Source organism: Portunus trituberculatus, chromosome 27 (assembly GCF_017591435.1).
Source record: "Portunus trituberculatus isolate SZX2019 chromosome 27, ASM1759143v1, whole genome shotgun sequence".
Taxonomy (NCBI): domain Eukaryota; kingdom Metazoa; phylum Arthropoda; class Malacostraca; order Decapoda; family Portunidae; genus Portunus; species Portunus trituberculatus.
This window is the reverse complement of record NC_059281.1, coordinates 14074366-14091056: the sequence shown is the minus strand read 5'-3', so window position 1 is coordinate 14091056 and position 16691 is coordinate 14074366. Positions and strand designations below refer to the sequence as shown.

Sequence of the window (16691 nt, the reverse complement as noted above, 5' to 3'; positions counted from 1 at the left end):
TTTCCATCACATCTATTGTATGTTTCTGTATTCTTGGGTAATGTGTCTATATAATTTTCTATGGTCTATGTAACGCAATTCTCTTCAGCAAATTTATGTAATTCTCTATGGTTGGTGATATATGTAATTCTCTATTGTTGGTGATCTATGTAATATAATTTAGCAGGTCTATTTAATTAATTCTCTTTCTTTTGTAACCTACGCAATTTTTAGTCACAAGCCGTGTATATAATTCTTTCCCAGGTGGTCTAAATAATTCTCTTTAGCAGGCTGTCTATATAATTCTCTTTAGTAACAATTACCGAGCGGTTGTCACAGCCGAGTTCAGCTGGGCTGGCACCTGCCGGTCCTACCCTGTCAACTGATGACATTCAAGGGGACAAGTCCATCTCTGGTCCTCCTTCCTGATCACAGACCATTTGTGTCTTATCATCATTGACACTTCACCTTATCGCAACTGTTAGGTGTGTGAAGATCTGCTGTTTCTCGAGGTAAGGATAGCTTTACTACTATTCATTGATGTGTTGTGGCGTCTTCACTAGTGGTTAGCATGCGAGGATTGTTGAATTTTGCCATGACTGAAGAATTATAGTGTGTCTTAGGGGCTAATGACGGCGGGTGCAGCATGAAAGGAACGAGGTTTGATAGGTTGCTGTATTGTTTTTCATTAGTGATGACGAATATTGGGTGGGATAGTGTAATGTTTGGAGGTTGTTTACTCACCTGGTTAGCCACCCTTAGCTCCCAAACCAGAAAAATACAATGAAGAGTAGGAAAAAGGTAGCTAGGAAAATGGGTACGCCTGTCAACTTTAGATGTAGATTACTGGATGATTGTAACAAACTGTGAGTGGACTGGAATGTGTACCCATTGAAACTGTTCAGAAATGCAGGATATATTATTGTGCAGCAAACAGCAGCACATGTGTGTATGCATATTACTCCACAAAGTCGTACAGAATGTCGCCTAAATGACTGTGAAGGGCTGATTTGAAGGATGGCAGCGAGTTCAGAGCAACAACATGGTCAGGCAAAGAATTCCATAAACAGACACACCGGAATGAGAAAATCGAGATCTAAGATCCACTGAACTGTACTGGTGAGCTAATTTAAAACGGTGTCCACGAGTATGTGCATGTGGTGTTGTGATGAATAAATCTTCGGGAGAGATAGAACACTCAGAGTGGAAGATCTTCCAGTACTTTATTATGTCAGCACGAGTAAGGCGTCCACGTACAGAGTAGAGGTCAAGAGCTAACAAACGCTCTTTGTAGGACAGTCCAGTCATTCCGTCTATGTGTCGAGTCCACGACCTCTGAACACTTTCTAGCATCTTTAGGTCTCCAAGATAACATGTGTTCCATAGGCATGAACAGTATTCTAGTAGTGGTCTTACATGTGTAATAAACAGATTTAGCATAAAATTCTGTGATCTACAAATAGTTGCTTTTAGTAAATTTGCTGCCAGACCTGCAGCCTTGTTAACTGTAGTTTTTATGTGCATGTGGAAGTGTAAAGAAGTGTCAACCAGTACACCAAGATCCTTGTGGGCATTAACCTTTTGTATATCTGTACTATTGAGTGAGTAGGTGTTATATGGGCCTATGTCTTGCTCTGGAAAAGTGCCTCTGTTGAATCTCAGTGTGACACACTTATCTATATTTAAAGAAAGCCCCCAGGAGTTTGATATTCTATTATCACGTTGGCAGTTAGATATGTCAACAACTGTGTGGGTGTGCGGCAAGTTACGAATGGGCAGATAAATCTTTAGATCGTCAGCAAATATTTTGCAATCACTCTTTATGTAAGACGGTAAGTGGTTTACATAGATAATAAAAAGTAAAGGACCGAGAACTGAACCCTGGGGTACTCCACTGGGGATTAACCTGTGACTGCTTGGGACGCCTGTAACAGAGACAGATATTGTTCGCTGAGTGAGGAAGTCTTTGATCCACTGTAGGAGGACACCAGAGATGCCAAGACAGGAAAGTTTTTGTAGGAGAATAGTGTGGTTGACAACATCAAATGCTTTAGAAAAATCAAACAGAATTAAGTCTACTGTATATCCACTGTCTAGCCATGATGTGATAGAGTTGTAAGTAAGCAGTAGTTGGTCCTTAGTTGATCTCCCACTCCTGAAGCCAAACTGGTCTGTAGATAAAATGCCATTACTATTAAGATATTCTGTAAGACCGTCAACCACTATGCGTTCAAGAGTCTTGCAACACACTGATGTTAGGCTTATTGGTCTATAGTTTAACGGCTGATGGCGGGAGCCTTTTTTGAAAATAGGGGTAATTTGAGATACTTTCCACTTCCTAGGAAGTATGCCTGTTGACATTGACTTCTTAAAAATAAGAAAGAGTGGAAAAGTTAGATTTGGGCAAGACTTTAACAGTTGAGGGTGAATACCATCCGGGCCCATACTGGAGTTAGGGTCTAGTAGAGAGAGTTTCTGACGAATGTCTTCCTGTTGTATGTCAATATGTGCAATTTGGGAGTCGCTATGTTGGTGAGGAGCAGGATACAAGTTTTGTTCTCAAAACAGAGGCAAAACTGTCAGCAAATAACTCAGCCATCTGATAACAGTCAGTAGTTAATGATCTATCTGTTAACTTTAAAGGACCTACTGTCGGGCACAAACTTTTTTCTTGCGCACATACTGGTGCGGAGCTTTAGGGTTATGACACAAGTTTTTTATAAGAGCCTCTTCATGTTCTTTTTGGGAAATAATGTTGAAGTTTCTGAATTGAGAATTAACATGATTGAAATTATTTAAAGCAATTTGAGCTTGAGGGGCGAGCGACCATGTGTAGCCCTTTGTAATTTGTATGATGACCATAATCTGTTTCGCTCTCTTTTTAACTGGTGGGGAGGCTTGTAGGTTTTAAAAGTGGGTTTGGAAGGCTTTAGTGGTACATATTGGTGGTAGGTGGGGGCGCCCATCATCCACCACCTAGTGTTTGTTGCTTCACTCAGGTAACAAACATGAGGTGTACCTTAAATAGTTTATAGTATATCTGTAAGCTATTTTCACGGGTGGTAACCTTACAACCCCACCCTGTGGGTGGTTGGCCTCTCCCAGGGTGTGAGGTCATAAAACTTTGCCCGAGCTATTCTCTACATTCCTCCTTCCTTTCTCTATTTTCTATTTCATAGGAGTGGGTTTGCAGAGATTCCACAGTCGTGCATCCGACCTTCAGTCTCTGTGCCACTTCTCCTCCCTCTGGTTTGCTGAGATACCTCAGGACTGGAAGTTAGCTAATGTTACTCCAATATTTAAAAAAGGTAGGAAGGATGATGCGAATAATTATAGACCGATCAGTTTAACTAGTATAGTATGTAAGATACTAGAGAAAATCATTAAGGGTAGTATTTGGGAGCATTTAAATGAGAATAGATTAATTAGAGATACCCAACATGGCTTTAGATCAGGGAGGTCCTGTCTTACAAATTTGCTCGATATCTTAGAATATATTACCAAGGAGTTAGATGATGGAAATAGCATAGATGTTATATATCTAGATTTTAGCAAGGCGTTTGATAAGGTACCGCATAGGAGGCTAGTGTACAAATTGAGACTACATGGGATAGGGGGTAGGTTAGTTGATTGGATTAGTGAATGGCTTTCTGATAGGAAACAGAGAGTAGTATTAAATGGGGCAATGTCTGAGTGGAAGGAAGTGGTTAGTGGGGTACCCCAAGGATCAGTGCTAGGACCTCTTCTTTTCTTGGTGTACATTAACGATTTAGATATAGGAATTAGTAGCAAAGTATCAAAGTTTGCAGATGATACTAAGATAGCATGTGCAGTACAGGGTGAAAAGGACAATTACAGAATACAACGAGACCTGGACAGGCTGATAGCATGGGCAGACAGGTGGCAGATGGAGTTTAATTCTGATAAGTGTCAGGTTATGCATTTAGGTAAAGACAACACAAACTTTAACTATGAGATGGAGGGATGTTGGCTAGAGGCAGTAGAGGAAGGAAAGGATTTAGGAGTAGTGATAGACAGGACTATGAAATTTTCAAAGCAATGTTTAGAAGCAAGAAATAGGGCAAATAGGATCCTGGGTTTTATAAATAGAAATGTTAGTTATAAAAGTAAGGAAGTGGTGCGTAGCTTATATAATTCCTATGTTAGGCCCCATTTAGAGTATTGCATACAGGCCTGGTCACCCCACTATAGGCAGGATATCAACATGTTAGAAGCAGTTCAGAGAAGAGCAACTAGGATGATACCAGCATTAAAGCGCCTGGAGTATAGAGATAGATTAAAGGAATTAAACATGTTTTCATTTGAGAGGAGATGTATAAGAGGGATATGATAGAGTTATTTAAAATGTTCTCAGATACAAACTACATAGATGTGAGATCTTTCTTTACCTTAGAGGAGGAAATAGGACTAGAAATCATGGCAGGAAGATTAGAAAGCAAGGCTGCAGGTTAGATATAAGAAAATATTTCTTTAGTCATAGGTGGTAGACTTCTGGAATGCATTGCCAGAGACGGTTGTAAATAGCACTAGTTTGACAATGTTTAAAAACAGATTAGATAAGCACTTAAATTTATTAGATTTATAATTATGTATAGCACTGCATGATAGTTTTATAAGAAATTTACTATAGTTAAATAAGACATGATCCCCATGTATGGGGACCACAAATTGTAGAGGATTTCGCTGCAGGACTTAGCCCTGTTAATGGGCCAAATATTTAGAATTAGTATATAATGTATTGTGTACTTGTAAGTGTATCTTTAAGTACTGATGACGAGGTCGCTGTGCGACTGATACAGGATAACCTAGATGGGCCCTGGTGGCCCTTTGTTATCCTATTATTTATGTTATGTTATGTTATGGTTGATGCGACCCAGAACTTTTTTTTTTTTTTTTTTTTTTTTTTTCTTCTTCTTTCCCTTTCTTTCTCGCAATCCCACGTTGTGTAGGCAGGACAAAGGGATGAATGGTGGCAGCGATTTTTTCCTTCTTTTCTTTTGCCACTGCTACTGTCAGGTCCCCCATGTAATTGGCGACCTGGGGTATACCATAATAATTGCCTTGCCTGGTGTTGCGGCTCCTCCAGGTGGACCTTTTATTCCGCTGTGTTTTCTCTTTTTTATGGAGTTTCATTTTTATTTAATTTTCCTCATTACCCTTAGTGGTGATGTTCACCCTAATCCCGGTCCTCGTAATAACTGTTGTAAGGCCTTATACATTAATATTCGGGGCCTAAAGGCCAACTTGCAAGACGTTGCAGTTGCGTCCTCCAAATATGATATAATTTTTGTTCAGAGACTCTTGTTTCGAGCTTCAGGCATGTTTCTGAGATTCTGATTCCTAATTTCAAGAGGCCTCTTCTTCTGAGGCGTGATTCTATCCCTAGAGCTCGGGGGATGTGTATATACTTACGTCCAGCATGCAGCGCTTCACGCATTACCAAATTTGAGTGTGGCTGTCATGAAATGATGCTGGTTAAAATTTGCAGTCGTTTTAATAACTACTATATCTTCTCTGTATATAGAAATCCCGATCTTGATGATTCTATTTATGACTGTTTGCTAAATTCTATGGCATCTATTCAAGAATCAGACCCTAAAGCTTCCTTTGTTTTTGTTGGTGATGTTAATGCACATCATCAGGATTGGTTGAACTCCGTTTCTCAAACAAATCAACATGGTCGGGCTGCTCTAGATTTTAGTAACCTCACCGGTTGTGAGCAGATCGTTCATAGCCCAACTCACGTCTCGGGTAATTGCCTTGATCTTCTTTTACAGACGCCCCTCTGCAGTAACTTTGCAGGTCGTCCCTCCCCTTGGTAGCACAGACCACTCTGGCTTGTCTTTCAATATTCAAACTTCATTTCCTATTCCGGACGAGCCAATATCGCGGAAAGTATTTCTAAAGTCACGAGCCAATTGGACTGGTGTCATTGCCGATTTTAACAACATTGTATGGCGGGAAATTTTACATTCTGATAGTCCAATTGATTCCCTTAACAGTGTTTTACTTAACATTAGTGAAAGAAGAATTCCTTCTAAAATAATTCGAAGTCGTCGCAAGGACAGTGCCTGGTTTAATGATGACTGCAGGCGTGCTCAGCGTGGAAAACAGGTTGCTTATTGTGAATGGTCCCGACTGCGTTCACCTGAATCATGGGAAAATTACGTTCGTCTGCGTTTATTTGCCCAACGTACATATTCTAGCGCACAGGATGAGTACAATGAACACCTTAAAAATGTTCTGATTGGCACCTCCCAACCACACTCATGGTGGTCAGCTTTAAAGCAATCACTCTTTGGTGTGGACTCAAGTTTACCTCCTCTGTCATGTACTGACGGTTCAATCTGCCATAATTCTAAGGACAAAGCCAATCTTTTAGCTTCCGTTTTAACTCGAAACAAAGTGATGAAGAGTTTGATCTGCCGCCGTCTTGTCCCCAGGACATTAAATTACACTCCATTGCCTTTAAGTCCTCCGAAATCTTAAGATATCTTAATGAGTTAGACTCATTCGGGGGTTGTGATCCTTTGGGTTTTCTGCCTCTTTTTTACAAAAAGATTGCTTCTCCTCTCGCTCCAAAATTGGCAGTTATTTTTAGAGCTCTTTTTCGTAAGGGTTCTTTTCCGGTATGCTGGCGTACTGCAAATGTTACCCCTATTCCAAAGGGATCTTCATCCTCCATTCACCCCGGTGACTATAGACCCATTTCCATAACCCCGGTGTTATCTAAGATTTTTGAGCGCCTGCTGGCCAAGCGTCTCAATCGTTTTTTAGATATTAATAATTTGTTGCCATCTAGTCAGTTTGGTTTTAGAAAAGGTCTCAGTACTTCTGATGCTCTCGTTTGCATAACGCACGACATGCAAGCTGCCCTTGATGCTGGTCATGAATCTAGAGTAATTTCACTTGATTTTAGTTCTGCATTTGATCGTGTTAATCATAGAGCCCTTTTATCGAAAGTTAGATCTATTGGTATTGGTGGCCGCGTCCATCAAGTTCTGTCAGAGTTCCTAACGAGTCGAAGGCAGCGTGTGACTGTTGATGGCTGCCTTAGTTCTTTTAGTCCAGTTGTATCCGGTGTTCCGCAGGGAAGTGTTCTGGGACCTCTTCTTTTATTATTTATACATCTGACATGTGGTGTGGGATTGAATCTAATATGGTTGCTTATGCTGATGACACCACTATATATGCGACAATTCCTTCCCCACAGGATAGGCAGAGAGTCGCTAATGTACTCACTCAAGATGTTTCAAGGATTCTGTCATGGTGTGATCGGTGGGGTATGAAACTGAACCCGAGTAAATCCCATAGTATGGTTATTAGCAGATCAAGGACACCTTTCCCAGTTCACCCTGATATTGTTGTCAACGAAGTACCTATTCCTAATTGTTCGTCTCTGAAGTTACTCGGAGTCACCCTTGATCCCAAACTTACTTTTGAGTTGCACTTGCGTTCACTTGCATCATCAGTCTCATGTAAAGTTGGTTTGTTACGCAAATGTAGGCGGATATATTCCTCTGATGATATTGTAAGAAATTGCTTTTACTCTTTCATACTGCCTCATTTTGAATATTGTCACTCTGTGTGGATCTCTGCAGCAGAGTCTCACTTAAAGCTTTTAGATAGAGCATTCAACCAGATTAAATTTCTTCTTCCTAATCTTGAGATTAATCTTCGGCATCGTCGTTTGGTTGGATCATTGTCCTATTTCTTCAAAATCATGTCTAATTCCAACCACCCGTTGCATTGTCATTTGCCTGCCCTTCACTACCAGCACGTGCTACAAGACAATCCTTGATCATGAATGACCGTTCCTTGTCTGTGAATCGATGTAATACTTCACAATTTTCCCGGTGTTTTATCCCAGTATCTGCTAGACTCTGGAATACAATTCCCAACGAGATTGTTAATTCTAGTAACATTGAAGCATTTAAAAACGTGTGAATACCTTTCTTCTCTCTGAACTCACTACCTCTTAGATCTCTACCAATCTTCCTATTCTGTTGTTCATTCCTGTTACTTCCTTTCACTTATCGGTGAGGTGCCGCCCACTGGGCCTTTGGGTTTATGCAGTTATGCTTTCCAGTGGGTCGCCTTCATTGACCTCATAATAATAATAATAATAATTGGGGCAGGTGGGGGGGTGGATGGAGGAAAAGGGGGAGGTCCTATTCTTTACTTTTACCGCTTGGCCAGTCAGGTTCTCTATCCTGACAAGTTAAGGGTTGTGGGGGGGCATTTGCTTTATCCTTGGTGTAATCCATTAACCCAGGGATGAGTAATGTCTCTGGCATTGTCTGGGATGTACCTATTGGGTGAAGCTGAGTACCCTGTCCTTGGATCCCAATGTGATTACAGTGCAAATATGGTGCCAACCCCCTCTGGCTGATGAGGTTTGCCCATTCCTCTTTGCTTTCCTTGCCAGCTGTTGATGAGGTTTTCTTGTTCCTCTGTGCTTTTCTTGCCGACCAGAGTGTTGTTGCAGGGACACTAAATCTGTTAATTGGATGAGTTGGCTTACTGCAGGTCCATTAGGCATGGTCTGAGTCACTGTGTTGTGAAGTATACTTATAGAAATACTCTTAGCTTGCACACACACATAGGTATTCATTTCATCTTTTTCTTTTACTGTTTGATAGTTATTCAGTTTAACTTCTATTATTGCATTAAAATTGGGTAAATTTTTCTTCAGGGAAATTTTTTTGTGATTGAAGTGAATTACAAATATAGAAACAGATCCACAATTGATGAAACAAGCCATGCTGATATCAGTTTGTGTTTAGCTTACAGATTTGCTCCAATATGCCAAGAGTGATTAAGGTTGGGGTATTGACTGTGAGTGACCGCTGCTCTCGTGGTGAAGCTCAGGATGAAGGTGGGGCTAACCTCAAGGCCTTGGTGGATGGCGGCACACTCTTCAAAGGGAAGGTAAAAAAATGTGGCCTTCATATGCTTGGGTAATCCTTTGGTGTGGTCTTTTTTCCTAAACTTGTGGATGCTTCAACTCAATATTTGACTCTTGCTGACATTTTGTGAATGTAAAATTTTGTGGTTGATGATGATTTACTTAGGTGAGCAAGTACTGTTGTGTCTCTGATGACTGTGCACTGATTGAGGACAAGCTGAAGGAATGGTGTAAGAGGAGGTGCATCTCATCCTCACCACTGGAGGGACGGGATTTGCTGAGCGAGATGTGACTCCTGAAGCTGTCAGGAAAGTAAGAAAACAACTCCTGTAATTGGAAGCATAAAAGAAATAATTGAGGTCATTCATTTCATTCTCACATTGTCCAAAATGGTTTTTATTTGATTACTTAAGTTCTTATCACTTTAAGGTTTTTCACTTATTTTATTTGTTGTTTTTATGGGTGCCTCTATGTACTGCTTCCCTTACTCTGTTGGTTGGGTGCAGGTGATAGAAAAGGAGGCCCCAGGGCTCACCACATGCATGCTGACAGAATCCCTGAAAGTCACGCCACTGGCTATGCTGTCGCGGCCTGTGTGTGGCATGCGGGGAAAGACCCTCATAGCCACTCTTCCGGGAAGCAGAAAGGGTTCAGAGGAGTGTCTTAGGTAAAGCAAACTCTTCTGTGTGTAAATTTTCATAGTTACATTACATCACTTAAGATCCCTTTTCCATGTCCCAATAGCTCTAGTGTTATTAGGTAGTGTGCCATGTGTATTAGAGGGATGATTACCACCTTAGAAAGTACCATTTCAAAAGCATGCATTGGTTGTATTCTTTATGAGCTGTGATAAATAATATAATTCAAACCTTCAACAGATTTATTTCTCCAGCCATCCCACATGCAGTGAGCCTGATGATGGGGTGGAAGGATGAGGTGGAAGCCACACACAATGTGCTTCAGTCTGAAGGTGTGAAGTGTGGATCTACTGGGGTCCACCATCACCATCACCACCATTCTTGTGGTCACCACCACCACCATCACCACTGTCATCACCACCAAGAAAATGCAGAGTCTAAGGCTGATGTCTCACGTGTATCTCGCCGCCCAAGGAAGTCTCCTTACCCAATGATTTCAGTTTCTCAAGCTGTAGAGACTGTTCTGTCACAAGCAGAACAATGCATGACAGAGAACCTCTCCACTAAGAATGCCCTAGGATTTGTTCTGGCTGAAGACATTCATGCCAAAGATCCACTGCCACCATTTCCTGCTTCAATAAAGGATGGATATGCAGTCTTGGCTGCTGATGGAGCTGGGCTGCGTGCAGTGATGGGAGATTCAACTGCAGGATGTAGTCCTGAGATGAAGGCAGTGACCAGTGGTGTGTGTATGCGGGTGAGCACCGGTGCCCCTGTCCCTCCTGGAGCTGACGCTGTGGTGCAGGTGATGTTTTCTGTTCTTGGTGGCATGTTCTACCAGAAAAATTGGTAAAAGGAATGAAAATTATAGTCAGTTAACACTTAATGGTTGATTTTGTATCATATAGTCAAGTATCAATTGTCAGACGACTTGGGGTAATGGAAGATGCTGGTGGAGATGGGCATATTACACATGTGGGTAATGTCTTCAGTCTGATATTATGGAATTAGATCTTATCAGTGGGTGTGTTCCTCAGGTGGAGGACACAGAGGTAACTATAGAAGCTGAGGATGGCTGCACTGAGTTAGAGATCAAGATCCTGAAGACTCCTCATACTGGACAGGATATTCGACCACTTGGGTGTGACATCAGAGTTGGGGAGAAGATCCTGTCCCAAGGCACTCTCCTTGGACCATCTGAGATGGGACTCTTGGCCACTGTTGGTGTCACCAATGTTTTGGTAGTCAGAAAACCTGTGGTGGCAGTCCTTTCAACTGGTATTATTTTCTGTTTTCAGTTTGAGATGCTTTTGAGTCATTTGTTATGATGAATACTGTATTTCTCACCATACAAAAATGCAACAGAGTACAAGATTCACCCATATGTATTAATTGCTGTTTTTTTTGTATAGTTTGTTAATTACTGCCTAAAGGTTATTCAAGGAGAGTAGACACCTTTTTTTACATAGGGAAGAGGGCCAGCTTACTCCCAGCGAGTTCTAATAGCACTAGTTCAGGGGATGCTGTGAACCTTCCATTGAAGCTAGTTGTGATCTCGCTGAACATTTCCCTTTGTGTTTCACAACTCAAAGGGGTAGTCACAGCTTACCCTCTAAAGACAACTCTTCTTCTTCACACAAAACTACATGCACTTACCACACATACACCCTTCACTTGAAAATCAAAATTTAAATGAAACCATGCCTCGGAGTCCCCTTCTGGGGAGGGACCAAAAATGTCCCCAGGTCAGACGCCTTTCTCAGTGACGACCACAAATGCCTTGACACCTTCCTCAACTTTTTCTACATTAACTTCTGCAACATTTGCAGCCTTAGATGTAATTTTCAATCTGTGGAACACCACCACCTCCTCTACTAAACCTCATCTTCTTTTCCACACCGAAACACAACTGTCTGAGGCAACTGACAGTAGCCCCTTCTTTGTTCTCTCCTACTTTCTCGATTCTCATTTTCGTTACAAAGCTGGATGTTGCATCTATGTACGCAACGACTTAACTTGCTCTCGTGCCCACGCTCTTGAATCTTCTGAGTTTTCCACCATCTGGCTTCGACTCAGCAGTCACTCTCAAACTAAATTCATCTGTGCTGTTTATCTCTCCCTAACTCTTCTGACTATAGTAAATTCTTCGACTACTTAACTTCCAAAGTGGAGCACATTCTGTCCCTCTACCCTTTCGCTGAGATTTCCATTCTTGGAGATTTCAATGTTCACCACCAGCTTTGGCTTTCATCTCCCTTCACTGACCATCCTGGTGAACTAGCCTTCAACTTTGCTATCCTCCATGACCTAGAGCAACTGGTGCAACACCCTACTCGTATTCCTGACCGTCTTGGAGACACGCCCAACATTCTTGATCTCTTCCTCACCTCTAATCCTTCTGCTTATGCTGTCACCCTTTCATCTCCGTTGGGCTCCTCCGATCACAATCTCATTTCTGTATCTTGTCCTATTTCTCCAATCCCTCCACAGGATCCCCAAAGTGAAGGTGCCTATGGCGTTTTGCCTCTGCCAGTTGGGGGACCTGAGGAGGTATTATGCTGATTTTCCTGGAATGATTACTGCTTCCGTGTCAGAGACCCATCTCTTTGTGCTGAACGCATAACAGAGGTGATAGTATCTGGCATGGAGGCGTACATTCCTCATTCTTTTCTCAACCTAAACCTTCTAAACCTTGGTTTAACTCAGCCTGTTCTCGTGCTATACATGATAGAGAGGTTGCCCACAAAAGGTACTTGAGCCTTCCATCTCCTGAATCTCATGCACTTTATATCTCTGCCGGAATCATGCCAAGTCTGTTCTTCAACTTGCCAAACACTCCTTCATAAATAGAAAATGTCAAAATCTTTCAAACTCAAACTCCCTCGAGACTTCTGGCATCTAGCCAAAAACATCTCAAATAACTTCACTTCTTCATCTTTCCTCCTTTATTTCATCCTGATGGCACCACTGCCATCTCTTCTGTCTCTAAAGCTGAACTCTTCTCTCAAACCTTTGCTCACAACTCCACCTTGGATGATTCTGGGCTTGTCCTCCTCTCCTCCTCCCTCTGACTATTTCATGTCTACAATTAAAATTCTTCGTAATGATGTTTTCCATGCCCTTGCTGGCCTAAACCCTCGGAAGGCTTATGGACCTGATGGGGTCCCTCCTATTGTTCTCAAAAACTGTGCTTCCTGTGCTTGCACCTTGCCTGGCCAAACTCTTCCAACTTTGTCTATCGACTTCTACCTTTCCTTCCTGCTGGAAGTTTGCCTACATTCAGCCTGTTCCTAAAAAGGGTGACCGTTCTAACCCTCAAACTACCGTCCTATAGCTTTAATCTCTTGCTTGTCTAAAGTTTTTGAATCTATCCTGAATAGGAAGATTCTCAAACATCTGTCACTTCACAATCTTCTGTCTGATCGCCAGTATGGCTTCCGTCAAGGTCGCTCTACTGGTGATCTTCTGGCTTTCCTTACTGAGTCTTGGTCATCCTCTTTTAGAGATTTCGGTGAAACTTTTGCTGTAGCGTTAGACATATCAAAAGCTTTTGATAGAGTCTGGCATAAAGCTTTGATTTCAAAACTGCCCTCCTACGGCTTCTATCCTTCTCTCTGCAACTTTATCTCAAGTTTCCTTTCCGACCGTTCTATTGCTGCTGTGGTAGACGGCCACTGTTCTTCTCCTAAATCTATTAATAGTGGTGTTCCTCAGGGTTCTGTCCTGTCACCCACTCTCTTTCTATTATTCATTAATGACCTTCTTAACCAAACTTCTTGCCCTATCCACTCCTACGCTGATGATACCACCCTACATCTTTCCACGTCCTTTCAGAGATGACCAACCCTTCAGGAAGTCAACAGATCACGCAGGGACGCCACAGAACGCCTGACTTCCGATCTTTCTAAGATTTCCGATTGGGGCAGAGAAAATCTAGTTTTCAATGCCTCAAAACTCAATTCCTCCATCTATCAACTCGACACAACCTTCCAGACAACTATCCCTCTTCTTCAATGACACTCAACTGTCTCCTCTTCTACAATGAATATTCTCGGTCTGTAATTTGCTCATAATCTTAACTGGAAACTTCACATCTCATCTCTTGCTAAAACAGCTTCTATGAAGTTAGGTGTTCTGAGGCGTCTCCGCCAGTTTTTCTCACCCTTCCAACTGCTTACTCTGTATAAGGGCCTTATCCGCCCCTGTATGGAGTACTCTTCGCATGTTTGGGGGTTCCAGTCACACAGTTTTACTAGATAGGGTGGAATCAAAAGCTTTTTGTCTCATCAACTCCCTCCTCTGACTAACTGTCTTCAGCCTCTTTCTCACCGCCGAAATGTTGCATCTCTTTCTATCTTTTATCGCTATTTTCATGCTAACTGTTCTACTGATCTTGCTAACTGCATGCCTCCCTCCTCCTGTGGCCTCGCTGCACAAGGCTTTCTTCTTTCTTTCATCCCTATTCTGTCCAACTCTCTAACACGAGTTAACCAGTACTCTCAATCATTCATACCTTTCACTGGTAAACTCTGGCACTCCCTCCCTGCATCTGTATTTCCGACTTTCTACAACTTGTCTTCTTTTAAGAGGGAGGTATCGAGCCATTTTGCTCCTTAATTTTGGCTGACGTTTTTCCCTTTGTAGAGAGCCAGTACTCAAGTGGGCCCTTTTTTAATCTTTCCTTTTTTTTTTGGCCCTTGGCTAAATTACTTGAATGAACTTCATGTATTAATTGCTTTGACACTACAAATTTCTAACTGCAGGTAATGAGCTGCAGGAGCCAGGCGAGGCTCTTCGAGAAGGTCACATTAGAGACAGCAACAAGACCACCATTATGTCACTTCTGCAACAGCATGGCTTCCCTGTGCTTGATGCTGGAATTGCACGGGATCAGCCCACAGCGCTGCTCAAGAGTCTAAGGAGTGCCTTTAGTCATGCTGATATTCTAGTTACCTCTGGGGGAGTGTCCATGGGAGAAAGGGATATGTTAAGGCCTGTGCTTCTCTCTGATTTTGAAGCTCAGATCCATTTTGCTCAGGTATCTGTTTATATTTCTCTTTCTCCTGTTATTTTCTATTTGATATGATAACCATTTTGTAAAGCTTCATTGTTAAGATCATTATGGAGAAAACCACTTAACATGATCTATTTCTTCAATTTTTTCATGTTTAAAGGTGTTCATGAAGCCAGGAAAGCCTACCACCTTTGCCACCTGTCATTACCATAACAAGAAGAAATTGATCATTGGTCTTCCTGGCAATCCAGTCTCTGCTGCTGTCACTTCTGTCCTTTATCTTCTGCCTCTGTGTCGCAAAATGAGCGGGAGGGCTGTGTGTGAGAACATTTGCATCAAAGCTAAGGTATGTGCCTTGTTTGGTTGTCTTGTGGTTTCTTCTTGATCCACACACTTTTCAGATACTCTTGCGATTAAGCTTTTCTTGTATACTTACCATCAATTCATAAGTGGTCTCCTCTCCTAATCTTCCCCTCTTCTGCTTATTCTCTGATTACTCTAGACCAGTGGTTCCCAGCCTTTTGGCACTCGCGACCCCTTACCTAAAAGTTTGAAACCCATGTGATCCCCTCCCTACTCAGGTCTTACTATCACATTTACTCACAGGCATGCATACATACACCCATATCACTTAATGACACTGAACTAATGTAGCACATGTTTTGTTTTGCACCGGGAAAAAAAAAAAAAAAAAAAATGTAATTGACAAAATTAATATTATCCCAAGCTACTTCTGGCAAGGCTTCACGAACCTCCAGGGGGTTGCGACCCACTGGTTGGGAACCCCTGTTCTAGACCATGTTTTACAGTATCTAGGTATTCATTATGTTGCTCTAATGCTCATTCATTAAAACTGTGCTGTAACTATTTGTTTCAACTCATTAATGCTTTAACTGCTTTTATTAACTTTACAAGTTACCTGGTTTCATACTTTACAAGTTACCTGGTCTTACTGCAAACACTTCTGAAATTGCAGCTGGCTGAAACAATGCAGCTGGATCCACGGCCTGAATACCATAGAGCTTTTCTGTCGTGGCAGCCAGGAGGAGAAGTCCCACTTGCATACTCAACAGGCAATCAGCTTTCCTCTCGCCTCCTCTCCATGGCTTCAGCTCAAGCTTTACTTAAGCTGCCTCCTGCTAGCGCAGAAAACAAGAGTTTGGTCGAGGGATCAACAGTGGAAGTTATTCTTCTAAATATGTAGACACAAACAGACTCCTCAGGTTCAATGAGTTCATGGTGCTGCAGATGTTGCTTGTTACTGCCAGACCACACGTCTCCTGTGCCGGTTGCCTCTGCCGAGTGGTAAGTGTTTAATGTTATTTGTATATGTATAATCATATTGCATTTGTTTATAGTTTATGAAGACTAAGTAGTCTAGATACATGAGTAATTATTTGTTTTATCTTTATTGTAGTGTGCAAAAAATTTTATCTTGAAGATAAAACCATTTTTCCAATTCTTGAATTCATAGCCATTGAATTGCAATTATGTATTTTACACTGTTGTCATACATGTTTTAACTTGGCTTAATGTACAAGTAGGTAGAAGATACTTATTTTGATGTGTATAGGATTGATCAGGATTCAAGATGATAGATTACCAAGTTGATACATTGAATATATTAGTTGAAAGAAACAATTTTCTGTGACCAAATTACTAAACTTTTCCTTGCAAGTCATTGAATTTAAAAATTCCTTACTTTAATAATAGTAATTGGATGATATAGGTAACTGTTGCATTGCCTTAACAGTCTTAAATCATCATAGTCTTAATAATGACTCTGAAGCTGCACTTCCTAGAAAGATTCTTGTCTTCTCGCTCGTTCTCTTGTCATGATCCTTGTCAATATCATTTGGGTTCTATTCTGCAGTGGTGAGCTTAAAGATAACCCATTGTCATACGTTAAATGTTTCAGTCTTGATACTACCTCAAAATATTTACACTTAAGTGTTCATCATACTGAAGTGGAAGAAACTGTTGTTTGAGTTGGTATATGATATAATTTTTCACTTCATAAATAATTTGTGGCCTTACTCTTATAACATAATTTAGTAACCTGAAACTTGAATATCATACAGCAGAAGCTTCCCTTGTACTATGAAGGCAAAGGAAGTGAGAGGTGAGGTAT

General features: G+C 41.4%; 1 protein-coding gene across 1 annotated transcript; it reads left to right on the top strand.

Moving 5' to 3' along the window:
- Window positions 1–74: 74 nt before the first annotated feature.
- On the top strand, window positions 75–16239 carry LOC123509927 (gephyrin-like). Its single transcript, XM_045264554.1, is given in 11 exon segments — window positions 75–491; window positions 3159–3287; window positions 8787–8931; window positions 9075–9138; window positions 9141–9220; window positions 9415–9575; window positions 9787–10351; window positions 10584–10824; window positions 14310–14584; window positions 14721–14906; window positions 15537–16239. Coding segments are annotated over 9 exon segments (1926 nt in total). The 5' UTR covers window positions 75–491; window positions 3159–3287; window positions 8787–8805; the 3' UTR covers window positions 15765–16239.
- Window positions 16240–16691: the final 452 nt, after the last annotated feature.